At 43.4% G+C, this 27,388-nt stretch overlaps 1 protein-coding gene across 1 annotated transcript; it reads left to right on the top strand.

Annotated features, from left to right (window-relative positions):
- Positions 1-9,845: 9,845 nt before the first annotated feature.
- Positions 9,846-25,905, top strand: WBP2NL (WBP2 N-terminal like). The gene is made up of 8 exons (XM_083366483.1): positions 9,846-9,988; positions 12,742-12,850; positions 13,926-14,061; positions 15,141-15,233; positions 16,009-16,203; positions 16,881-17,024; positions 17,801-17,877; positions 24,099-25,905. Exons 1-8 carry the CDS (start codon positions 9,930-9,932, stop codon positions 24,144-24,146), a joined length of 861 nt encoding a protein of 286 aa, XP_083222609.1. The 5' UTR covers positions 9,846-9,929; the 3' UTR covers positions 24,147-25,905.
- Positions 25,906-27,388: the final 1,483 nt, after the last annotated feature.

Below are 27,388 nucleotides of genomic sequence, written 5' to 3'. Positions count from 1 at the left end.
TTGGGCACTAGGGACCGGTTACGTAGAGAGAGGTTTTTCTACAGACCGTAGGGGGTGTGGTTTTGTGTGCTGCCTACATCCCGCAGATGGGACTTTGCTTGTGCGGCCCAGTTGATGGCATGCCATGGCCCGGTACCGGTCCACAGACCAGGGGTTGGGGACCCCTGCTCTAACCCACAGACAATGGGAAAGATGCCTATAGCTGTAGCATACTAAGACACTATTCAGGAGGATATTTAAGGCACGTCCTTCTTTTATCCTAAAATGTGTCATTTTAATTCTGACTCAGATCCTTGTAAGTTTGCCTAGATAGTCAGCTTTCATTCAATTGCAAATTGTACTGCTGATTTCCAAACATGGAATTTGGCCAGAGTACTCTAATCTTTAGATTTTCTGCTTTGTTCTCTTTTTGAAACAAAAATAGGTACCCAGTTTATATAGTCAAATGCTGAAAATCTAAATTTGTGGACTACCTACAAAACAGAAGTGACTTGTGAGGATCAGAATTTCACTGCCACATACTGAGCCATCATGTTTGCTGTTTCATGCTGTCTCCCACAATATCATGATTATTAACTAATGTAACCCACTTTTGTGGGGGGGGGGAATAGTCCTCTTTCATTTTTAAATGTGCACATCTAAACATCAAAGTCAAATGTTCCTTCTAAGGAGTTTTCCATAATGGAAATTAGCTAACAAAAACATTAAAAAATACAGAGAACAAAAGCAGTTGTTTACAGCTGAATCAGATCCAGTTCTATACTGTTTGTCTTATCTAGCAGTGGATTCCAATCCAATCCTGAAGAAGATAATGATTGAACCCAGAATTCTTTACACGAAGAGTATCTGCTCTGTTGTGCAATTATGGCCTTTCCCTATCATAAAAGATATCACAGAAATATTAAAAATGGAATAAAATTTGTAGCTGGTGTTATATAATTTATTGCTTAATTCAAAGAATTCTAAGTCAACAAACACTAAATTGAAAATCAAAGTTTAATCAGTAAAATTAAAGTTCCATGCATTAAGAATCTCATTAGGGAGGATATTTAATTGGAGCCACAATAGCAGAAATCCACTGGTGTTATATAATTTATTGCTTAATTCAAAGAATTCTAAGTCAACAAACACTAAATTGAAAATCAAAGTTTAATCAGTAAAATTAAAGTTCCATGCATTAAGAATCTCATTAGGGAGGATATTTAATTGGAGCCACAATACCAGAAATCCACTGAAACCCCTTTTTGAGTTTACAAATTATTAAAATATGATCTGGAATGTGGCAGAAAAGGTCATCACATTATAGAAAAGTTGTCCGTAGATTCATCCATAAAATGTTTTCAGTCCTTCCAAATAGATTTTGGCTATAGCAACCTGGAAAAATTAACTGCAATATTTTAAGTTCTACAAATACATATACAAACTTTTGCAGTATGTGTAACTATTTTGCATATAACAACTACTTAAAGTAACATACTTAAACAAAGAATAGGTGTTTTGATCTTTTGTTCCTAACTTAGATGTCAAGTCTGCTCTGAGTTAAGAGTAATATGGTTTTCTAAAAAAAAGTATAGAAATAGTTTGTTGATGCCTTCTTTTGAGATTATTTCTTAGTCTGGTTTAGTCCAATGGAATTTAACCTTTTCCCATTAACTCAAAAAAAGAAAACAGAAGTACATTTGGAATCCTTCAAGACATCTTTAGAAGAAGTAGTTGTTTGGACTCTCCATAAAACCTCATGAGACCATAGGAGAATTTAATAGGAAACTGTTTGCTATAATTTTGGATTTATTTCAATAGACCTTGATATACAGTCTAGGTTCACGCATATATTACTGTAAGTTATAATGTGATTTGATTTTGATTTACTATATGATGTGAACTTAGCCATTCTGGACTGTAACATAGTTTGTGATGTTACAGTATGTGGGATCCTAGCCTATTATTGCTTATTCATTACAGTTAATCAAACTGTAACTTAATATGAAATATTAACCCAAATAATATTTGACTGAAGCAACCACTCAAATGTAAGAATGAGAGGGACAAATCTCTCTCTCTGTGTGTGTGTGTGTGTGTGTGTGTGTGTGTGTGTGTGTGCGCGCGCGCATGTGTGTGTGTGTGTGAAGAGAGAGGTGGGGGGAGATCACTGGATCCCCTCTACATTTTTGGTAAGTCCATTGAGTGCTGCTTTATAACACAATGTATTACATATAGGAAACTTGCCTAGTCCCCAAAAGCTAAGCAGACTATGACCCCATTGATATTTAATATATAATTAATTACATAAATTAGTATTTAGATGGGAAACTTGCAAAAATTCCCAAAGAGGTCCTTTTTTCTGAATACCGAGGAAGAAGCAAAGGCAAATGATTTCTGAATTATTGCCTAGAAAACAACTTGGATATGTCCATGTAATCATCAGGAGTCAAGACTGAAGGATTTAATTAATACTTTTATTACTAGGAAGACTCATAACTCCCACTTCTAGTTTTGACAAATAGCTAGAGTAGACAATTTTTCTATTTCACATTGCCATAACACTATGAATTTATATGAATTTGCATAAATGGTACTACTCTTCAAAAGATTTGTTTTATAACAAAGGCCTAGTCAGAGAAATACATTTGCATGATAAGGAGGCAGGCCTTTCATTTATTTCTGTGAAGAATTTCTTGCTTCTTTAGCTTAGTTTAACCACTGAGAGGCTAGTTTGCTAGTAGGTTATGAATATTCTGAATCAAATGTAGCTTAAGTTTTAGCTGAAATGAATATGATTGTCTGGTCCTGAGCAGGTTTTTGTGAAAGGGTGATTTTCAGCCTTTCCATAACATTGCAAGATACAATTGCATGATGTTTCTGAAAACTTATGTCAAAGCCATGACAAATTAATGACTGCAAGAGAAGAAATGTTTCACTGTAGTTATTCAGAAAATAATTTTATGAGAAGGATTGTCTTAGTATAGCAGCAGTATCCTTTGTCAAATATAAAAAAGATAATACAGCAACTGCATAGTTATTTATTCAGAAGTCCCACTTTAGTTCAATATATTTAAGTGTGAAAACTAATATATTCTAATATAATTGTGGAAATATAAAGCTATGTTATTGGAATGATACTGACTCAGAAACTTGATGTTCAATGGAAGAGGTTATCAGAGAATTCTATAGTATTGTGCTGATTCTCCTAGGCATAAAATCAGAATGACCACACAAAGCATAACATCCCTAGGCATATTACTTCTTTTATCTGCTCGTTTTTAGAACTCTTGGGCACAAGAAACCTAATTAAAGAAATTCTACTGCCCTTTAACATGCATTAGCATTATTGTGCCTACTATGGGAGAATAAACCTCAACAATGGTGTTTTAATTCATGCATCGGCTATTTTTCTATTCACACAAATTCACCTGTGTGCCCTTTTCTCATATTAATATTCAAATTGCTTCTGTCAAATACACATCTATTTAAATATATTAAAATATTTTGGTGGCCAGTGTTCCTAAGCAACCTTTATCCATCTTTTCTAAAGAGCTCATGTTATACAGTACAAGCAGTCACCACTCATTATATACCCACAGCAAATTTTGTAGGCTATTGGGGCTGAGGAAAAGTGACAAGTATAAAGTTGCACTGTTACTGTCTTATTCAAGAGATAACTTGAATTCTGGATTTTTCAAATCCCAGTTCCACTCTCTAACCACTGCACTGCCTTGCACTGCAGATTATAATCATAAATACATTCTTTGCATACCCTGGCAATAAATGCAGTAAAATATACAACGCTCTGATGTTACTGTCCTATGTAGGTATGGTATATTCCAGATGAGTTGAACAAAGAGAAAGCCTTCGATTTTCACTCCATTTCAAGTTTTATCTTCTTAGACTGTATATAGGAGCAATGATTTTGAGGTATGATGTTATTGATAACTTGTCTTGGGGAACTCAAACTGAGTTTAACAAGCTCTATTTTTGCAAGCTAATTCTGGTTTCCTTTACTACCAAGAATAGTAGAATATTCTTATCAGTTTTACTTCTTAACAATAAAAATAGCTCTAAAATTCCAGCTTGATACTGAATTGTGTAGGGCCATTTATTTTTAAAGTATTTCTCATCTACATCATAACTAGTCTAACTTTGCTGAGAAAAACCAAAGATCTGCCTGCTCCCAGTGCAGATCTTTGCATTTTAGAGCCAGTTGTGGGAGCATCAGGTATTCATGGCCATCTGCTGTAGCCAATGTATGCACTATTACAAAATTGCCTTTTTTCAGTTTCATTTCCCCAATTCAAATACCTACAGACATCAAAACTACAGAAATAGCTCTTACTTGAGTATTACCATATCACTGTCACAAATATATTAGGAAAGAAAATGCCTCACAGCAATATAGTGCCCCCCCCTCTTTTTATGTTACATATGGGTCTGTATTGTATAAATCAAGCCATAAAGAGAATACAGGTATAGAGAAAGAAAATATCCTATTATAATCTCTGAAAACCTTCCATTGTCATTGTGGATACCAAAATTTAATTAAACATTTTGATAATGTAGATTGTCTTAGAAGCTAATTTGTGGAGAATTAGTATATTATACTACAACTGGGAGGGGTTTTGTTTGTATTAAAAAACAATTACAGGATTGGACAATGCCTAGAATCTTTTGATATATTTAACTCATTAAAGTATCACAATGAAGTTTTCTTGTTAATGATCCAACCTTGTTGAAAAAATTACAATGATGTAAATATTGCTAGACTTAACTTTTGTGTTCCATTGTCTGATTAAAATATGTAATTTGAGTGATTTGTTAGTAGCTTGCTCTACTGTTTGAGGTCTACCCCTTAGAATCAGTAACAGTTCCATCTTGTTTCTGTTTCAGCTTTTTATCTCACATCCCGTCCTTTATAAGCTGGAGATGCATAAGCCCTGGAGGCATCCAATGCTGACTTTGCAGAAGAGGGAATTATCACTAGGTATTCTCGACATATCGGTATCTAGTTCTAAATCTGTCAAAAATCATTCCAAGTGGCTTCATATAAATATTGAACAGCGCTTGAACGCTTTGATATTTAGTTATGTATGTCACTAATATACCAATATCAACATTTACATTATATAGGTTTTCAAGAACAATTTGAAGTGCTATTTTATGGAAAAAGTCTTATGTAGTTTAACTTTTAGATATCTTCACATGTCCACATCCTTCCAATTGAATCTGATACCCTGCACATTTGATGCAGGAAATAATGCGTTGAGTTAACCCACCAGAAGTGTGTGATCTGGAAATGCATGGATGACTACTCCATCTCTATGGAAAGATTTCTCCAGACATTTCCAGTCTTGCTACGATTGAGAAAACAACTGTTTTATTTTGTAGGGATAGGAATCTTAAGGGTTGTTGTTGTATGGTCCAATGAAAATATGTAGAAAAGAGAAGGTTTGCATCCATCAAAGAAAGGGACAGTGTTGCTAGGCTATAAATTCACAGACTTTCTGGAGGAATATTTAAACTAAACACCGGGGACAGTGAGTTAATTGATACAGAATATCCCCCTGTTCCCGGCAATCTAAAAATTATAGGGCTATCAGTGCATGTAACATAGATGTGTGTGTGGACAAGAATATCAACCTTGCTATTAAGCAAAATCAAGCTTCTAATAGTGAGTGCCACACAAAGTGCATTAACCAAATAGGTGGTAAGAAAATAGGGGAACTCAGGCACCACACAGGTCATGTAGAAAGTAAACACAGGGTCAGTCATAAAGGACTCAAATGTCTATACACCAATGCACAGAGTATGAGCAATAAACAGGGTGAACTAGAAATTCAGGTTAATGAGGGTAGATAAGATATTGTCGCCATTACGGAAACATGGTGGGATGAAACCCACAAATGGAACACACAGCTAGAGGGATTTAAATTATTCAAAAGAAACAGACCAAATAAAAGAGGAGGTGTTGCTCTCTATATAAGAAATAACTACATCTCTACAGAAATAGAGCACAACAATGATGAAAACTGTAAACTTGAATGCATTTGGGACAATATAAAAGGGAGAAAAAATGACATTGCCATAGTTGTATACTATATAGGCCACCCAACCAACCAGAGGAAATAGATGAACTTTTTGCTAGTTAGCTAACTAAGGTATGTAGGACGCACATCACAATAGTAATGGGGGACTTTAACTACCCTGACATCAACTGGGAGACAAACCCTGCACCAAGTGGAAGATCAAACAGATCCCTGACAAATCTAGTAGGCAACTTTGTCACCCAAAAAGTAGAGAAGGGAACTAGGGGATTAGCCATTTTGGATCCAATTCTCACTAACAGAGATGAAATGATAGAAGGTGTTGAAGCCACAGGAACCTTGGGAGGAAGTGTTCATGCAATATTGGAATTCAACATTATGGAAGCACAAGCAATAAAATACAGTCAAACTAGAGCTAATTTCAATAAACTTAGAGAGAGCTTGGGAAGGATTCCATGGATGAGAATCCTCAAGGGCAGGGGTCAGCAACCTGAAACAGCAAAAGAGCCACTCGGAACCGGTTCTGTCACACACACACACAAAAGTGGGAGCGCATGCACAGAACAATGCAAAATGTGCACCAGCCCTGCCCCCATCCAACTCTAGTATGGACGGCTCTGCCGTCCTGACTTTTCCTCCCTCAGAAAAAACTGCTCTCCCCCCCGCCCTGCGCTCTCTCTCTCTCTGGGACTTTTTTCTTTCCGCCTTTTGTGAAGCTTCGGGATCAGCTCCTGCCCTAGATCGCTTGCACTGTGCCAATCCTCGGCAGCCCCGACGCCCACGCCGCATCCTGAGCCGCGTGCACCTGTTGCTGCCTGGTGCTACCAGCTTACTGGGAGAGGGGGGGATTCACCGGCCGAGACAACCGCGGAGGGCCACGCAAAGACGAAGGAAACGTTCTTTCAGAAGATCCCGCCCGGCCCCACCTCGGAGGCATCGAGCCCGTCCCCGGCCAAAGGAAGCCTTGCGTCTCCCACAGCGCAGCTCCCCCGAGCCGGGAGGCACCTGCACGGCAGTGGCGGTGGGTCTCCCTGGCGACGGGCGCTGGGTCGCGGCGCTGCCTTCAGCCCGGGCACCGCCAAAGCCACCCGAGCGCCCTGCCCCTCCCCCCGGGGCCTCCAAACCTCCGCCACCCCATTTGGAGAGGCCTCCAAACCTCCGCCGCCCTGAAAGAAACGCGGATGAAGGCAGCAGGTCTCGAAACCTCCTCCGCCCCGTTTGCAGGGCTGCCGGCTTCGTCCATGTTTGAGGAAGCCGGCAGATTTCCAAACGCGTGGCAGCAAACAGGGCGGAGGAGGTTTGGAGAGCAGCTCTCCAAACCACCACCGCCCATTTGGAGATCTGCCAGCTTCCTCAAACATGGACGAAGCCGGCAGCCCTGCAAACGGCGCAGGAGGTTTGGAGAGCTGCGCATGCAGCTCTCCAAACCGCCGCTGCCCGTTTGGAGATCTGCTGGCTTCCTCAAACATGGACTAAGTCAGCAGCCCTGCAAACAGGGCGGAGGAGGTTTGGAGAGCTACGCGTGCAGCTCTCCAAACCGCCGCTGCCTGTTTGGAGATCTGCCGGCTTCCTCAAACATGGACAAAGCCAGCAGCCCTGCAAACGGGGCAGAGGAGGTCTGGAGAGCTGCGTGCATCTCTCCAAACCGCCGCCACCCATTTGGAGATCTGCCGGCTTCCTCAAACATGGACGAAGCCGGCAGCCCTGCAAACGGGGCGGAGGAGGTTTGGAGAGCTGCGCGCGCAGCTCTCCAAACTGCCACCACCTCGTTTGGAGAGCTGCTGCCTTCGTTCGCGTTTCTTTCGGCCCCGAAAGGCCCCAGCTCTCCAAACCTCCGCCGCCCCATTCTCTCAATGGGACTTTTTTCCAGAATGGCGGAGGAGGACTGGGAGCTGCATGAGACGGCTTGAAGAGCCGCATGTGGCTCCGGAGCCGTGGGTTGCAGACCCGTGACCTAAGATATGCAGATAATACCACTCTAATGACAGAAAGTGAAGAGGAACTAAAGAGCCTCTTGTTGCGAGTGAAGGAGAGTGCAAAAGTTGGCTTGAAACTTAACATTAAGAAAACCAAGATCATGGCATCCGGCCCTCTCAATTCCTGGCAAATAGATGGGGAAGAAATGGAGGTAGTGACAGATTTTATTTTCCTGGGCTCCAAGATCACTGCAGACGGCGACTGCAGCTAAGAAATTAAAAAGATGCTTGCTCCTAGGGAGGAAAGCCATGGCAAATCTAGACAGCACACTAAAAAGCAGAGACATCACCCTGCCAACAAAAGTGTGTATGGTCAAGGCTATGGTCTTCCCAGTTGCAATGTATGGATGTGAAAGTTGGACCATAAGAAAGGCTGAGCGCCAAATAATTGAGCCCTTTGAACTATGGTGCTGGAGAAGACTGCTGCGAGTCCCTTGGACTGCAAGACGATCATATTGGTCAGTCCTAGAGGAGATCAACCCTGGCTGCTCTTTAGAAGGCCAGATCCTGAAGTTGAAACTCAAATACTTTGGCCACCTAATGAGAAGGAAGGACTCACTGGAGAAGAGCTTAATGCTGGGAAAGGTTGAGGGCAAGAGAAGAAAGGGACGACAAAGAATGAGGTGGCTGGATGGAGTCACTGAAGCAGTAGGCGTGAGCTTAAATGGACTCCAGAAGATGGTAGAAGACAGGAAGGCCTGGAGGAACATTGTCCATGGGGTTGCGATGGGTCGGACACGACTTCGCAGCTAACAACAATGAATCAAAGCCATCCATATTGTTTGTGGTTGCCTTTTTCACTTTCTTTCCACCTTTCCCAGTATCATGAACTTCTCAAGGGGGCTGGTTTTTGCATAATGTATCTAGATGATAATTTGATCTTGATTATTTGGATTCTGATCCACTTGTTTGTTTTCTGGCTATCTATGCTACGCTTAGCAGTCTTCTTCAACAGTAAAGTTAAAAAGCATTAATAGTCTTTTTATCCTGCTTCTTCAAAGACCACTTTTGCTTCCTCCAAGTTTAAAAGTTCACATTATCTCTTTCGAATTCAGCCTCCCTCAGGTATGTATTAAGCACATAAAGAAGACGAGAGTACACAATTTTGTCTAACTCCTTTGCCTGCCTGGGATCTGTTTTACTATATTCTGTTTGGATTGTGATTTTCCACAATGGCAGCCACTTACGAGGTTCAAGTTCATAGAAAAATGCAACCAAAACAATATCTGCTTATGCTGTTATAAAGAGGCAGGACAGGAAGCAAGATGTTTTGTGACTGGAGGGAAGCCCTCACTCCAAATACATTTTTCAGCCATCTACAGCTGTAGAAATGAACAGCTGATTTCAAGCAGCCTTCGATTATATAATATTACTTTCCAGGGCGGTTGGTGGGAATGCGGAGAACAAACGTTGTATTTACATCGCAAATAAAACTTGTTATTAAGTTAATCCCAAGAAAGGTACTACCTAGTTATGGGCGTTTTTCATCGATCAAGACTAATTGCATCGCTCATTGATCTTCTTCTTCCTCCTCCTCCTCCTCCTCCTCCTCCTCCTTCCAGAACCCATTTTGTTGTTGTTGTTAGTTGCGAAGTCGTGTCCGACCCAGCGCGACCCTATGGACAATGTTCCTCCAGGCTTTCCTGTCCTCTACCATCTTCTGGAGTCCATTTAACCCATTTAGCCGATTATAAACTAGAACCGTAGCAGCACCGCCGCGCTTTTTGCAGTCTTCTCAAGTAATCACGCGGCTTCCGCGGGACAGGCTTCCCCTTCAGCTGACCGGCCGCCACGCCTCCTCTCCACCGAGAGGCAGGCCTGCGCGCCGGGAGATCACGGCCGCTACGGGGCGTCTCTGCCGTATTTGGCAAGGGACGAAAGAGAAGAACCGCCTCGGTCGGTGCCATTGGCCGGGAACATGGCGGTGAACAGGAACCACTCGCCCGGTGGCGGGGTTGTCCCGCCCCACGGGGAAAGGTAACCGGAGGCGAAGATGTACTTGGCTAGTAAGGGGCGGCAAGGGAAAGAGTCGGGGGCTTTGTGTAGCCTCAGGGATCGCGAAATACAGGCGGGGCATTTCTACCTGAGCAGTGGGACGGACGCCTCTAACGCGCAGCAAAACGACCTTGTCTCCCTCCACCCCGCCCCCGGGAAGCCGCCTGGTTTCTTCGGCCCCGAGCGCGGCGCGAGAGCTGGAGAGCCCTCGCATCTTTTCATCACCCGGAGAGGGATTGCGACTTCTGCCCAAGTGTTAAGAGGCCGTAGGAGTGTTACCTGCGTCGCTCCCTCCCTTTCTATAGTCTTGCTCTCCCTGGGATTTTGACTCCTGGTGGGGAGGCGCAAGGATGGTAGTGGCTTGTTTTGTTTTGTTTTGTTTTGTTTTGTTTTGTTTTCCTGTAACCCCAAACTGTCTACGCGGCCTTTAGTTCCACTTCCCATCCGGCAGTAATCTGTGTACAGTAGTGTTGTTGTTTTATGACGTGGTGGGCCGTAGTTGTGACACACATTTTCATCTCCTGGTGTAGGCTTCATTAAGTATGAATTTAAATCCCGCCTTCCTCAGTCTAGTTTAGGAATAATGGGCGTATCCGGAGAGCAATTTACGTGGAGGTAGAGAGTTAAAACAAGTTCTCTTTCCATCACACCATATAAAAGTACAAATTGAAAGGGAAAAGGAAATAAAGTCTGGGCCCGAGATAAATTTCTGTATTACTTTTCTGGCAGGCTTGTTACCTAAGAGGAAACATGACTGAAGTAATTGGTTCACAGGAAAACAATATTTATGTTAAGATAGTACTCAGCTAATACACTGAAGAGATGAATAATTATGACTTTGTTTTTGTCATAATTATTAAACAAATGAGAGCAAATAACTTACATGTTTGATTCATCATTCATTTGGTTTACTTTGAAATAAAAAGAGAAGCAATTACTGAAGAAAACATACCAAAAAAAATAGTACAGCAGAGCTGTGATACTGACAGTAGGACTGGAAGTAGAGCCAATATGAGTTAAATCAGAATCACATGATTTCTAAATGATCATTGGAGCGCTAAGTTAAAAAGTTTAACCTTGTCAACATTCTTGAGCAGTGATAGGTCACCATCTGGGTTTTTTTTAAATAAAACCTAAGTAAGAAATGATTGTTTTTTCAGTGAAGAAATTCAGAATTTTGTGCATTTTTTCAGTGTATATATTGCAATTTCTGAGAATTGTAAAAGTTAGCTTTTTGGACATATATAATGGTAGTCTAATGGAATTAAGTATGAATTGCTATCACTAGGGCTTCCAATTCAGTGTAGGGCAGAGTAGGCACATCACCCAAAACAGGGCAAAGGCTCCATGGCCTCCACCTGCCCCTCCAGCTGTAAGCCATGAAACCTGGAAGAACTCCAAATTGTAGAACTTTTGTTTCAGAGGAATGCTATTCTGTCTAGTGTTAAAACCAGAACAGAATAGCATCCCTTTCCTGTTGGAATTTAACTTCAGTTTATTCCATGTTATCCAGACTAACAGCCTTCAGAATCAGGAACTTCAGGTTGGCCCTGCCCAAAATGAAAGCGTATAACTAGAGATCACCTCAGCAGCATACTGATGATATTCTGTCTCCAGATGGATAGCCTAGGGAGAGAAAACCAAACCCTGAGATATCACACAAGGGACCACCCACTGGGCCAGCCTGACTCATTATCACCACTGGAATTACTCACTTCGTAAGGAGCAGGACTATTGTAAACCAGTGCCCTCAACTCCAAACTGGGCAGATGGTCCAGAAGAATACTAGGATTAATTGTATTGAATGTTGCTGAGTGGTCCAGGAGGCATCTATTCTCTCCATCCAGGTCATTCATAGATCATTCACCGAACAGATGAAAACTCTTTCCATCTTGTGCTTTTTCTAGATTTCTGATGATAATCCATTTTTACTAGATGCTTTGACATCCACTTTCTTCCCCAAAATAAAGTTGCTCAGAATCACTTGGTTGAGTTGGGTGGTTATAGAAATTGAATAAATAAATGAAAACTTCTTTAGGAAGAGGAGCTTGGTGACAATAGTTATTCAATATGATTGGGACCGGGGAATAAGGAGGGAGCATCACTTATTCCCCAAATGAGGTGCTTACTCCTATCTGGATTCATCAATCCACCCAGCCATCTAAAGAAGCCAAAGGGAAATTGGATCTAAGCCAGAGGTGGCCGAATTGCCCCAAACAGGCTTTCAACTTCATTAGAGTCCATGGACTATTCCAAAGCAGTCACAAATAATAGTAAAAGACATTGACCCAAAGACATTGGCGCCTACCGTAAAGAATCAAATGTTACATGACTGTGAATGGCTTTATTGGCAAAATGTAGTGCAGAACGGTCACAGTGGCCTGATGGCAAGGCTTCCTGCCCATCTTTCTTCAAAACTGAACATGCTACGTATACAATGCTACTGGGCTGTAATCTATAAATTGCAAGGGCAAAGAAATCTTAAAGACTTACCGTAATACAAAGAGCAAATAATAATAGATATTGCTATACTGGGGATAGAATACTACATTCACTAGTGTTGCTAACTGTAGTGTTGAAGTTGTACAGAGGTTTATACCAAGAGGATCTGAGCATTTTCTGGACTGAGCTTAGTAAATACTTTTTATTTACTTTGTAAAAAAAACAATACTTATTGTCATTTTTAATAAATCTTATTAAACATATTAATACATCTATATTGTATCTCCTTGAAGTATTCTCAAGCACTGTAAAGATGTGGAGCTGACTTTCTCTGAGATAACTGGCAATCCCGAGATTTTCAAAGGCACTAAGAAAGGAATGGTTTTTCTCACTCCATTCCGGGTAAGTTCTGAGTGAAATCCAACCTTCCCAAGTAAAAGAACAAAGTGGAAAATTTCCTCAGTTAAGCTTCCAAAACAATATTTAGCTACTGAAAATACATTTTTAACAATACATAAAGTAATATGGTTTTTCTGCAAAATCTTTCTCAATTTGATGCTTTTACTAGAGTCAAAGTTAGCTGTGGCATCAGAAGTGAAGTCAATGGTTAGATTTTTTTTCCCTTCCCGATTTAAGTGTCTCATAGTTAGGGTTCTATCTAAAATAAGTTATGCTTTAGTCATTTACATGCTCTGATTGAAAGTCAAATTGAACTGCTTAATGCCTTTGATGTGGAAGACTTTAAAAGACTCTCAGTTGAAGTCACTAGAATAGCTATAGCGATTTAGCTTTTGAAGCCAGTAACACTAGTATAGTGCCATATGTAATAATCATTTTCAGACAATTTAATGTTTTAAATACTTAAGAGAGTAGAGTATTCAAAAAATTGACTGCGCTCATGGATTTTAAGAGTGGCCTATGAAGTTTCGATTGCAGGCCTGCTGTCAAGATCCATTAGGTTGACAGACACTACAGATGAGTTCTATGTAGCCTAGAACCCTTCTGTTTCTGGAACTATCTTCAGCCCAAAAATAAAAATAAACACAACTCCCTCACTATTTTTAAAATAATATTTAAAATGTTTGCTTTTGTGTGTAGATTAAAAGGATTGTGAGTTTGGCTTTAAACATTTTGTATATTAACTCAGAACCTGGCATACCATTTTCTTTTGGTTGGTCCATACACTGTTATTGAGATCTTTAATGAAGGCCTACACAAGCCAAGAATCAAAAGTTATAAGAAGTAAAGCTAAACCATGCTGAACAGCCTTCTAAAAGATTATCTTGATTGATTATTTTGCCTATTTAGGAAAAATGTTTTTAGGATAAATTAGCTTTGGGATAAAAGTATTATGATTCCAATTTTAAATCTTAAATTGATGATTTGATATGGATGTAGATTGCAATTATATGTTACGTGTTTTCATTTCTGTGTTGGCTTTGTTTTTAACAAGTGAAAGCATAAATTTGTTTTGCAGGTTATTTTTGTGTCAAAAGGCAAAGACCCAATGATGTCTTTCATGATGCCATTCCACTTGGTGAAGGGATGCTCCATTGAACAACCAGTCTTTTCTGCCAATTATATCAAAGGAGTAATACAAGCAGAACCAGGAGGTGTGTGTCACCCATAAGAGAGAATAAATAATAATAATAATAATAATAATAATAATAATAATAATAATAACAACAACAACAACAACAACAACAACAATAATAATAATAATAATATATGCTCTTGGAGTAATCATATGTAAAATCAAGCTTAAAGGTTTTGGTTTAAATTTCTGTTGTAGTGAGAACTATACATCCATCAAAAGTATGTATCAATGTCTCTTTGTACATATATACCAATAATGAAGGTTTTTGATAGCTATTATTTTCACTATCCTTCATTCAGTATTTATGCGAAACTTCATAATTCACTTTACCTTGATTTGGAAGAAAAAGAAAAACTGGATTTTATTTTGAAAACCTATTTTTAAAGACAACTATTTCAAATCAGATGTATATTTATTTGTAAATTTTTGCTTGCATATGGAAATAGAAAATTCTGTTTTCCTGGTATACATTCTGGTTAAATTTCACATTTACTGATTAAATTCAGTGAAAACATTTGATTAGCGTTTGGAGGAAGCTATTCACTTCTGATTTTGTAAGAAGAGTTGCACTTTTTACATATTAATGTGTTTAGGGGAAAGTGATCTTTAGCTGGTTGTGAAAAAGAAAAAAGCAATTTAAGTATTGTTCTTACCTTGAAATTTGTTCTTTTTGAAATCTGTGAGAGAAAGGTGGGTTATACTGTGAAGTTGGGGTTATTCGGCCATCTTCTGCTCTCTCCAGAACTTTGGTAAGGATAGGATGAAGTTTTGGTCCTTTTTATTTGATTTTAAAGGGTTCTTAATAACGTAAGTAGGCTAATCTTACTAAAGGTTTAATACACCTATTGAAAGTTGATAGTTTATCTCTGGATTTCAGTAATACAATGTTGAGGAACCTGGAATTGGCAAAAAAGAGGTAGTTTCCCTCTGGCATAGGGATACTCCATTATGGTAATATTTGTTAAAACTATTTCTGAATTGCTTTGTAAACTGATCATTGGTATCAAATCGTGTTCAATTTATCCCTGGTTTGTCTTGACAACCTTTTGGGAAGCTGCCATAATTAAGACTTTTAACACGATCTTTTTTTCTTAGGTGGCTGGGAAGGTCAGGCGTCATTTAAAATGAGCTTCTTCAGTGGAGGTGCTATAGAGTTTGGACAAATGATGTTCAAGCTTGCAAGTGATGGTAAGACTTTCTTCTTATTTCTTCCTATCCCAGACAGATAAAAAAGCTGATTTCTGCTTTTGATGATAATATTTGACTGATGTACTTGCTGATAGTTCTTCAGTCATGCTTAAAACCTAATGTATGGTCAGTGCTAAATGCTGCTATTCCCACCTCTATTATATGTTTTCCATTCTTTCCAACCCAACAGAATGTTGGAAAAAAAATTATGTAGAGAGACTTGGACTCTATATAACAGCAGGATAACTCCTCTAAACCGAATGAGTCCAGATTTGATATGGTGGAAGAAGCAGGAAAAATAAAAACTGGGTACAAAAATGGGTTTGGATTAGATTGGCAGCTGATAAGAAAAATATTATAGGAAAATATTCCTCAATGGCAAAGGTGCATTGGGCGGTGACTTGGAATGCTGCCTATTACGTTCTAAGCCCCTTTTCTCCTTCCAGGCACATGATCCAGAGGGGAGCATGTGCAGTCTTCCCTGTGCTTCCATGCATGCTTCCAGACACATTTTGTTACCTAGAATTAAATACAGACACTTCCAATGACCACTGCAAGTAAACACCACAAAGCTATATTCTGTATGCTTTCTGTAGTTTCCTTAATTTCACAATCAATTTTCACATAGAATGCATTTCCTGCAAAAACATAATGAGCATGATGAGTAAACTAATTAGATAATTTGTGTAAATTCCTTCTAATTTTGGTTGATTTAAAACATAATTATTTAAGATTTCATGTGCTAAATTTGGCTTATTAAATACACTGTGTTTAGCTTCTAGAGGAGTACCAGCTCAGAGTTTTGGCTATGGGTATGCACCACCACCTTTTCCTGGTGCTTATGTACCTCCACCAGGAAGCTACGTTATGCCACAACCAGCTTCTGGAGCATATATGTATATGCCTCCACAAATGAATGGATATGGAGTTGCTCCGCAGCCTATGGGATATCCATATGCACCTCCTCCAGGTGAATTTTCAACCAACTTTATAAAATACTGTTATTCAATATTAAGCTGTCTCTTTTTGTTTAAGATAAGTTTTGGGAGTTTTTATAATTCTTGTTCCTTTTTTCATCTTCATTTAACATATAAAATATTTTTAAAAAATCACAAAAAATTCATAACTATTCCATATAGGTGAAATGACTTAAAAATTATCCAGATCTGAAAAATATGAATAGCAACATTATAGAATTGCCACTAGGGAAAGGGTAATATTTAGAATGATTGAACATATTCATTGTGAATGGCATTAGTTGCAATATAGAATTAAGTGTTCGAGTATCATGTATGCTGTTCTGCAGATCCATTTCCCACAAATGATTCTGCTACTGTCCTATATATTATATTATACAACCAAGAGAATAGATGTAGGATCTGCACAAGAATATTTTTATTTTTATTTTTTATTTTAATTCCATTTATATCCCACCCTTCTCCGAAGACTCAGGGCGGCTTACAAGCTTAGCAGTATACAGGTTGCATAGTAGTCATCTTTCTTTGAATGTGTAAATTATTTGGAAAATACTTCCTGGTTGATTTTTAAAGAAGGTGCAATGTAAAAAAAAATACAATTCATGTGAACTTTCACCAACATAAATACATCTGTGATATGCTTGTATAAATATGGATTTTCTTTCTTTAGGCGCGTATCCACCACCTCCTGGGATGAACTCCATGTACATGGCCCCTCCTCCCCCATATCCTGGCCCTTCTGGTGCTGGCCCTTCAGCTCCTACTGACCCAGGATTTACAGGTCCTAGGACCTGGACAGAACCTGGGATGCCAGGTAAGAATCTAGGGTTGCTTCTGCTTAGAACTGGGTTAGTTGCATTGTTTTCCCAGGTTTTATTTTCTGGGTTTTAACTAAGTCATTTAAAGAGCAATTATTGACATGCTGATTTGTCCAAGCCATTTTCTTTCAATCAAGTAAATATTCTTTGAAACATCTATCTCTTAACCATAAACTCTAAAGATGAGTGCAAAAGTCCCCAGCCTCTTGTGCCCCCTCACCTCCAGTCTTATCTTGCTACATAGAAATTGTGCAGTATTGTGCTATTGAAAGTTTGTATTGACTCTGGAAGGCTTAGTATTCCTTTTTTGGTGACTCCCCCCACCTCCCTCCTGGCCAAAAGCTGAAGCCAGAAAATCTGTCTCCATCCCTTCCTGTATCATCAGTGCTATTCCACTTATGGACATTCTCTGCCTAAAAATTAATAAAAGGGGAGAGAGAGCCTGTGGCCTTGCTTGCAAAAATGTGACTAGATTCTGTTTTAGAGATTGTATATTCTGTTTGATCTGCTAATTGTTGAAATATGTTAGTTGATAGATCTTGATCTCAGACTCTGATCATTGTGGAATATTCTCTCTCTTGCCTACCTTAAACCTATATGGTTAATATATCTAAAAATGATTACCTTGTTTTGTCCAGATTCTTCCTTATAGAGGCTACAAATCTAGAAAATATCTAGAAAATAATAAGACACTAAGTGTTTGTGAATGTGAACAGTGTTTGCATTTGTTTTAAAAGTTCTCCCTATCTTTTTTCTTTTATTAATGATGTAGGTGGCAATAAAGCAGCAGAGGCAACTTCCAGTGCATATTATAACCCAGCTAATCCTCATAATGTTTACATGCCTATGGTAAGGAATTTCTCTAGAATTGTATGTGGCAGAAGATGGGGCTAAGAGAGTAGTGATTTTCCACATTTTTTAGGTACCATTTTAACTGAGAAAATTGGGAGAGGAATTTATGAGAAATGTAATGATTTCTGTCATACACTAACTCTGTTGTGCTAACTTGGTTGTGTTTCAGCTACCTGATTCTCAGTTCTGAGTTCTGTCATAGACTAACTTTCTGTCGTGTTAACTCAGTTGGGTCTGAACTATCTTATTCTCAGTTTTAATATTTGGTACAATCACTGAGTGAGAATAGACATCCTGTAGCACAGGGTCCCCAACTTATGGGCCGCGGCCTACTACTGGGCCGTGGCCTTTTGGCTAGCGGGCTGCAGAAATGACTGGCCGGTATGCACTTGAGTGTGCACGCACTCCCCCCACTCACGCTAGCACCTGCGGTCCTGTTTGCACATGCATGTGTGTGCAAGCGGGGCCGCTAACGCGGGGCAGGTTGCACAGCCCATTTGTGCATGCAAAAATGGGGCCACTAGTGCCTCTCCGGTGCGTGTGGCCTTGTTTGTGTGTGAATGCGCACACACCAATTTGGAAGCTGCTCTCCTTCCCTCCGGGCCACGAGCCCGGAAAGGCTGGAGACGTCTGCTGTAACACAATTGTAGTTTAGCTTTGTAGTTCTAAAATTTTTGCTGTTCTGACATTTACCGTATATACTTGAGTATAAGCCGAATTTTTCAGCCCACTTTTTGGGCTGAAAAATTCCACTTCGGCTTATACTCCAGTCAACAAAAAAAACTTACCGAGGACTTGTGCGCGGCCGAGGCTTTGGTGCTTCCGGGATCGCCCGCACCTCTCCCAAGCCACCGCCGTCCGAGACCTGCCGAAGTTTGGGGAGGTTTGGGGAGGTGCGCGCGCACCTCCCCAAACTCCGCGCCTTGCCTGCCTGCTTCTTTCCGCAGCGGAAAGAAGCAGGCAGGCAGGGCGCGGAGGAACGGAGACTTGCCGACGTTTGGGGAGGTTTGGGCGTCTCCCCAAACCTCGGCAGGTCTCCGTTCCTCCGCGCAGACCTGCCGACGTTTGGGGAGGTTTGGGCGCCTCCCCAAACCTCCCCAAACCTCGGCAGGTCTCCGTTCCTCCTGCCGACCTTTGGGGAGGTTTGGGCGCCTCCCCAAACCTCCCCAAACCTCGGCAGGTCTCCGTTCCTCCTGCCGACCTTTGGGGAGGTTTGGGCGCCTCCCCAAACCTCCCCAAACCTCGGCAGGTCTCCGTTCCTCCTGCCGACCTTTGGGGAGGTTTGGGCGCCTCCCCAAACGTCCCCAAACCTCGGCAGGTCTCCGTTCCTGTTTGGGGAGGTTTGGGCGCCTCCCCAAACGTCCCCAAACCTCGGCAGGTCTCCGTTCCTCCGCGCAGACCTGCCGACCTTTGGGGAGGTTTGGGCGCCTCCCCAAACGTCCCCAAACCTCGGCAGGTCTCCGTTCCTGTTTGGGGAGGTTTGGGCGCCTCCCCAAACGTCCCCAAACCTCGGCAGGTCTCCGTTCCTCCGCGCAGACCTGCCGACCTTTGGGGAGGTTTGGGCGCCTCCCCAAACGTCCCCAAACCTCGGCAGGTCTCCGTTCCTGTTTGGGGAGCTTTGGGCGCCTCCCCAAACCTCCCCAAACCTCGGCAGGTCTCCGTTCCTGTTTGGGGAGGTTTGGGCGCCTCCCCAAACCTCCCCAAGCCTCGGCAGGTCTCCGTTCCTCCGCGCAGACCTGCCGACCTTTGGGGAGGTTTGGGCGCCTCCCCAAACGTCCCCAAACCTCGGCAGGTCTCCGTTCCTGTTTGGGGAGGTTTGGGCGCCTCCCCAAACGTCCCCAAACCTCGGCAGGTCTCCGTTCCTCCGCGCAGACCTGCCGACCTTTGGGGAGGTTTGGGCGCCTCCCCAAACGTCCCCAAACCTCGGCAGGTCTCCGTTCCTGTTTGGGGAGGTTTGGGCGCCTCCCCAAACGTCCCCAAACCTCGGCAGGTCTCCGTTCCTCCGTGCAGACCTGCCGACCTTTGGGGAGGTTTGGGCGCCTCCCCAAACGTCCCCAAACCTCGGCAGGTCTCCGTTCCTGTTTGGGGAGGTTTGGGCGCCTCCCCAAACGTCCCCAAACCTCGGCAGGTCTCCGTTCCTGTTTGGGGAGGTTTGGGCGCCTCCCCAAACGTCCCCAAACCTCGGCAGGTCTCCGTTCCTCCGCGCAGACCTGCCGACCTTTGGGGAGGTTTGGGCGCCTCCCCAAACGTCCCCAAACCTCGGCAGGTCTCCGTTCCTGTTTGGGGAGGTTTGGGCGCCTCCCCAAACGTCCCCAAACCTCGGCAGGTCTCCGTTCCTCCGCGCAGACCTGCCGACCTTTGGGGAGGTTTGGGCGCCTCCCCAAACGTCCCCAAACCTCGGCAGGTCTCCGTTCCTGTTTGGGGAGGTTTGGGCGCCTCCCCAAACCTCCCCAAACCTCGGCAGGTCTCCGTTCCTGTTTGGGGAGGTTTGGGCGCCTCCCCAAACCTCGGCAGGTCTCCGTTCCTCCGCGCAGACCTGCCGACCTTTGGGGAGGTTTGGGCGCCTCCCCAAACGTCCCCAAACCTCGGCAGGTCTCCGTTCCTGTTTGGGGAGGTTTGGGCGCCTCCCCAAACGTCCCCAAACCTCGGCAGGTCTCCGTTCCTCCGCGCAGACCTGCCGACCTTTGGGGAGGTTTGGGCGCCTCCCCAAACGTCCCCAAACCTCGGCAGGTCTCCGTTCCTGTTTGGGGAGGTTTGGGCGCCTCCCCAAACCTCCCCAAACCTCGGCAGGTCTCCGTTCCTGTTTGGGGAGGTTTGGGCGCCTCCCCAAACCTCGGCAGGTCTCCGTTCCTCCGCGCAGACCTGCCGACCTTTGGGGAGGTTTGGGCGCCTCCCCAAACGTCCCCAAACCTCGGCAGGTCTCCGTTCCTCCGCGCAGACCTGCCGACCTTTGGGGAGGTTTGGGCGCCTCCCCAAACGTCCCCAAACCTCGGCAGGTCTCCGTTCCTGTTTGGGGAGGTTTGGGCGCCTCCCCAAACGTCCCCAAACCTCGGCAGGTCTCCGTTCCTCCGCGCAGACCTGCCGACCTTTGGGGAGGTTTGGGCGCCTCCCCAAACGTCCCCAAACCTCGGCAGGTCTCCGTTCCTGTTTGGGGAGGTTTGGGCGCCTCCCCAAACGTCCCCAAACCTCGGCAGGTCTCCGTTCCTGTTTGGGGAGGTTTGGGCGCCTCCCCAAACCTCGGCAGGTCTCCGTTCCTCCGCGCAGACCTGCCGACCTTTGGGGAGGTTTGGGCGCCTCCCCAAACGTCCCCAAACCTCGGCAGGTCTCCGTTCCTGTTTGGGGAGGTTTGGGCGCCTCCCCAAACGTCCCCAAACCTCGGCAGGTCTCCGTTCCTCCGCGCAGACCTGCCGACCTTTGGGGAGGTTTGGGCGCCTCCCCAAACGTCCCCAAACCTCGGAAGGTCTCCGTTCCTGTTTGGGGAGGTTTGGGCGCCTCCCCAAACGTCCCCAAACCTCGGCAGGTCTCCGTTCCTCCGCGCAGACCTGCCGACCTTTGGGGAGGTTTGGGCGCCTCCCCAAACGTCCCCAAACCTCGGCAGGTCTCCGTTCCTGTTTGGGGAGGTTTGGGCGCCTCCCCAAACCTCCCCAAACCTCGGCAGGTCTCCGTTCCTCCGTGCAGACCTGCCGACCTTTGGGGAGGTTTGGGCGCCTCCCCAAACGTCCCCAAACCTCGGCAGGTCTCCGTTCCTGTTTGGGGAGGTTTGGGCGCCTCCCCAAACCTCCCCAAACCTCGGCAGGTCTCCGTTCCTCCGCGCAGACCTGCCGACCTTTGGGGAGGTTTGGGCGCCTCCCCAAACCTCCCCAAACCTCGGCAGGTCTCCGTTCTTCCTGCCGACCTTTGGGGAGGTTTGGGCGCCTCCCCAAACCTCGGCAGGTCTGCGCGGAGGAACGGAGACCTGCCGAGGTTTGGGGAGGTTTGGGGAGGTTTGGGGAGGCGCCCAAACCTCCCCAAACAGGAACGGAGACCTGCCGAGGTTTGGGGACGTTTGGGGAGGCGCCCAAACCTCCCCAAAGGTCGGCAGGTCTGCGCGGAGGAACGGAGACCTGCCGAGGTTTGGGGACGTTTGGGGAGGCGCCCAAACCTCCCCAAACAGGAACGGAGACCTGCCGAGGTTTGGGGATGTTTGGGGAGGCGCCCAAACCTCCCCAAAGGTCGGCAGGTCTGCGCGGAGGAACGGAGACCTGCCGAGGTTTGGGGACGTTTGGGGAGGCGCCCAAACCTCCCCAAACAGGAACGGAGACCTGCCGAGGTTTGGGGACGTTTGGGGAGGCGCCCAAACCTCCCCAAAGGTCGGCAGGTCTGCGCGGAGGAACGGAGACCTGCCGAGGTTTGGGGAGGTTTGGGGAGGCGCCCAAACCTCCCCAAACAGGAACGGAGACCTGCCGAGGTTTGGGGAGGTTTGGGGAGGCGCCCAAACCTCCCCAAACAGGAACGGAGACCTGCCGAGGTTTGGGGACATTTGGGGAGGCGCCCAAACCTCCCCAAAGGTCGGCAGGTCTGCACGGAGGAACGGAGACCTGCCGAGGTTTGGGGAGGTTTGGGGAGGCGCCCAAACCTCCCCAAACAGGAACGGAGACCTGCCGAGGTTTGGGGACGTTTGGGGAGGCGCCCAAACCTCCCCAAAGGTCGGCAGGTCTGCGCGGAGGAACGGAGACCTGCCGAGGTTTGGGGACGTTTGGGGAGGCGCCCAAACCTCCCCAAAGGTCGGCAGGTCTGCGCGGAGGAACGGAGACCTGCCGAGGCTTGGGGAGGTTTGGGGAGGCGCCCAAACCTCCCCAAACAGGAACGGAGACCTGCCGAGGTTTGGGGAGGTTTGGGGAGGCGCCCAAACCTCCCCAAACAGGAACGGAGACCTGCCGAGGTTTGGGGACGTTTGGGGAGGCGCCCAAACCTCCCCAAAGGTCGGCAGGTCTGCGCGGAGGAACGGAGACCTGCCGAGGTTTGGGGACGTTTGGGGAGGCGCCCAAACCTCCCCAAACAGGAACGGAGACCTGCCGAGGTTTGGGGACGTTTGGGGAGGCGCCCAAACCTCCCCAAAGGTCGGCAGGTCTGCGCGGAGGAACGGAGACCTGCCGAGGTTTGGGGACGTTTGGGGAGGCGCCCAAACCTCCCCAAAGGTCGGCAGGTCTGCGCGGAGGAACGGAGACCTGCCGAGGTTTGGGGAGGTTTGGGGAGGCGCCCAAACCTCCCCAAAGGTCGGCAGGAGGAACGGAGACCTGCCGACGAGCCGCGGCTACACAGGGTATTCCTGTGTATTCAGGCTTGCAAAATGGCGGATCGAGCCTCTGCTGGAGGCAGAGGCTTGCAGAACGGCGGATCGGCTTATACTCGAGTCAATAACTTTTTCCAGTTTTTGGGGGTGAAATTGGGGGTCTCGGCTTATACTCGAGTCGGCTTATACTCAAGTATATACGGTAGTTAAATAAAATCTGCAGCTAGTTACGCTGAATATAATGTTTACATTATACCAAGAGCATCTGACATTTTTGCTTTCTACTATATGAGCATACTAACACTGGGAAATTTTGAATTCCAGAGGAAATTACACACAAACACAAAGTCTATTTATTTACTTTAGGCTGTTCCTCTCTTTTAAAAAAAAAGAAGAAACACCTATATACCGGTACATATTTAACTGAATGTTTCTATACCATCTCATTCCATCCCTGTGATAGTAACATTGATAGGTTAGGTTGATTATGTGCCAATAAGACACGTAAGCACATAGATTTTTGCCATGATGAACTGTTCCTAAACCGGCCTTTCGAGTGTTCCATTGGCACACCCCTTTGTAACTGCGCCCATTTACCGTACTTTGCTGCTGACCACCTCTTTTTCTTTCCACCTCTCCGAGCATTAGAGCCTTTTGCAGAGAGCTGGGTCTCTACGTAACATTGGCTTACCACATATTACCGAGTAACTTTCCTTATAAAGATAGGAAGAACATGACATCTTCTGACTTCAGGTCTTTCATTATAGTTGACATCTTCTTAGAAGACAGGTCGCATGTGAGACCGCGTTGAAATGTCTTACACGCTGTGATTTGATATGAAATAATTTTAGGGATGGTGAGATATTTTAATAGTGGGCAGAAGAAAAACTCAAATGTTAAGTAGTAAAAGGCCAATTTGATTAAATGTGCCTAATTTTCATTTTAGGATCAACCACCTCCCTATGCACCCCCTGAGGAAAAGAAGAACAACTAACAGGAGTCTCAGCACCACCTTCTTTCTTGCGTTTCTTGACTTTGGAGATTTTATCATTGCTGCTGCCTCTTGTTTTTTTTTTTAAATCTCTAGACCATCCTGTGTCAGTAGCATGGATAGTGTTGGATGGTGTTACACTTGCTGTTAAACTTTCAGAATGGCAATGCAAGAGAGGTGACAGTAGTACTTTATTTGCTTTCTGTCCTGAGGGTAGACTAGGATTGCCACGACTGTTTTATCCCTTTAATTGGTGGGAAAGATAAGCTATAAAATACATATAAAACAACATTCAGTTATGCAGGGATGAAATATTCAGTGTATAAACAAAACACTTTAATGTAACACAAATATTCATGAAGGAGCATTTTGTTTTTCTGCATCTCTGTATGTTTAATTCCATCATTATCTGCATGGTATTTTCACCCCTTGCAGATTAATGAATACCAGGGAATTTTACAGAGACTTCTATCTTTACTGCAAAGTAGAAGGGAAGAAAGCTTTCTACTGATTCCTAGAAATTGGTATCTAAAGAGGAAGTGATGACAGGGAGGAGATCCAAAAGATTAATTCATTTATTCTCAGTAATTGTTGCTGCCGTCTGGTTTCCCACATTCAGTGTGCTGTAAAGATTTCACTTTCTGCAGTATTGGTTCTTTATCCTTGCAGAAGGATGCCAGGTAGATATAGTTTTACTGTATCTACATCTGAAGGAATGCACAGCAGGTTTTCTGCTTTCTGTTTTCTACTTTCAATTTGGCTGCAGGGTCTATGTCTCTAAAACATCTTTATGTGTCTCTGTGTCCCTAAAATGTCTTCTGCCTGGTGTAAGAGTAGGGCAATGAGTCTTACTCAAATTAGTGCAAATTATCTGTGCCATAACTATACAGCAGAAAGGAAACTAGAATTGAAACCATTTATGTAAACTGGAACCAAAGATTGGTTTATAACTGGCTAGATTTGAGAGAACTAAAATAAAATGTAATTAAGCAAACAGCATAATATCTGATCCAGAAAAAACAGATATTGGTTATCCTAAGAACAGGACTCAAAATCTGTGATCTGGAAATCGGTTCTTTTCTAACTAGTAGCAGCTAACACAACATAAAATATTATATCTAAGGAAAAAAACTTTTTTCTGCTACAGATGATGGGAATTAACACTGCTGTATATTGGTAAAACCTGACATAGATATCAAAGCAGTTGCTGTTTGTTAGCCCTCTATCTAGATTTAGCTGAGGTACACCATCAAGCCAGACATAAATGAGGTGGAAAAAATATTAAAACTGCAAACATCAGTAAGAAACTATAGTTGATGAGAGTTCTGCAATTGTATTGCAAGAAAAAAACTAAAAATAGTTTTTTTGTCTATGAGCGAGAAAGAAGCAACCAATATTCTGGGTTGTGTTAAGCTGTTATTTAATAATGACTTCTCACATGTATATTCCTCTTGTATTTGTTTTCTTGAACTATTGTTCCACTAAAGTAGTGGAGAATATAATTTGCATATAGGAAATCTTTTCTTCCTTGATGTTAGGGCTGTACTTCACAGTGAAAAACTCGAAGACATACTGCTGTGTTCTGGATATTTGTTTTTTTCCCTTTAGTACATGAGTTTTATTATCCAGTAAAAAGTATAAAATAAACTTTTTTCTAACAAATACTTTCATTCTGAACACAAAAGCATAACTGTTTTCCATAACTAGTTAACTGTTTATAATATTTTTGAATTGCACTTTAATACAGAAATATTGAAACCTTTATATTTGTGTCTATATTGGTATGTTGATAACTTATCATTTTGTGCAAGGATCAGTTGGTGTGGGCTGGGAGATATAATTCTTTTCTTTAAAGAATGTATGGAAAACTCTCCTTAACAAAATCTATTTGAATATTGTGCCTGGTAAGGTTTTCCTCAAGCTTGACCTCTGGATGGTTTTATGACTAATTTATTTGGAAACAATTCAAAAGTAGTTTGCTCTTGCCTGCTTCAAACTTTGTTTACATACATACATTCAAATCGCATTCTGTATTACATGACCCAGACTAAATAAAACTTCTTAAATGAAACTTACAAAGTAGAATTACAATATAGAACTCAAAAAAATAAAGTACACAAGATAAAAAAACGTACAATTATGTTTGCACTATTTTGCTGTCAGCAAAATGTGAGTTTTATAAGCTTTTCAAGTTCTGTTGAATGTTTAAAGATCAAACTAAATAGATGGGGTGACTTAGACATTAACAAGGCTTAGTTTCTTGCTAAGACTAATATACAATATTAAACTGCCACTTCAGTTATCTATTGATGGTATTTTCCATGCAAGGTCTTCTCTTGCCATGGCACTCCTGCTTGATCTTTCCATGTCTACTGCTGCCTCAGGCATTCTCTCAGTAGTACATCTTTTGAGTACCATCTTACTGGTGTATTTGTGGATGCTCTGAGTTTCATCCAGGACAGTGGCTTTGACACTCACCAGACCCTGCCCACTCTCTTTCTGACTAGTGTACAATTTCTGCATGTTGGGCTTGGGGTGGAAACCTGTAGATTGTGAGGAGCTTTCAGGTGTTTAACAGCAGCTTCCATGTCCTTTGGCCAGCTCACTACACTGGAAGGGTATCTAATGACTAGTAGGGCATACATTTTGATGGCATGGATCTTGTTCTTTCTTTGGCTGTTCAGAACCTGTCTTATCCTTGGTGGTACTTCCTTGCTTCATCATAGTTCTTGTGAATGGGATAACAAGGTACCTGAACTGGCCTGTGTGTCTGTTACGTGGCCTGCTGGGAGTTCAACCGCCATCAGTTAAAACTACTTTCCCTCTCCTGACTACCATGCAGTCACACTTCTCATCTGGATAACATCCAAAGGCCTCATTGTAGATCTGTGTCAGGGGAATTAGTGAGTCAATGTCTCATTCACCCTTAGCATACAGTACAACTTGATGTCCTCCCTGTAGAAGAGATGACTGATGATTCACCCTTAGCATACAGTACAACTTGATGTCCTCCCTGTAGAAGAGATGACTGATGATAGTTCAATTCTTGAACTTGTATCCATATGCCTCCTTGTAATTAGCTGGCTGAGGAAGTTCAAGTTTATGCAGAATAACAGGAGAGATTATGCATCACCTTGATATATGCCACAATTTTGTTGGGAGTTGGGGGTGGGGGTGGTAGGAGTATGTATCTTCCTCAATCTCACTTCCCTCCCAAACCTGGGAGTTTGAGAGTTCTTAGCTGT

Source organism: Vipera ursinii (assembly GCF_947247035.1).
Source record: "Vipera ursinii genome assembly, chromosome: 6".
In the NCBI taxonomy this organism is placed as follows: domain Eukaryota; kingdom Metazoa; phylum Chordata; class Lepidosauria; order Squamata; family Viperidae; genus Vipera; species Vipera ursinii.
Note: the sequence above shows the minus strand (reverse complement) of the source record. Positions and strands in the feature narration are given on the sequence as shown.

Excerpts from the sequence above, each read along its gene's own strand:
- WBP2NL (XM_083366483.1), top strand. The coding sequence starts at position 9,930 with ATGGCGGTGAACAGGAACCACTCGCCCGGTGGCGGGGTTGTCCCGCCC. Across the intron at positions 9,989-12,741 it reads GTCCCGCCCCACGGGGAAAG|TATTCTCAAGCACTGTAAAG; the intron begins GTAACCGGAGGC and ends ATCTCCTTGAAG. Across the intron at positions 14,062-15,140 it reads AATACAAGCAGAACCAGGAG|GTGGCTGGGAAGGTCAGGCG; the intron begins GTGTGTGTCACC and ends TTTTTTTCTTAG.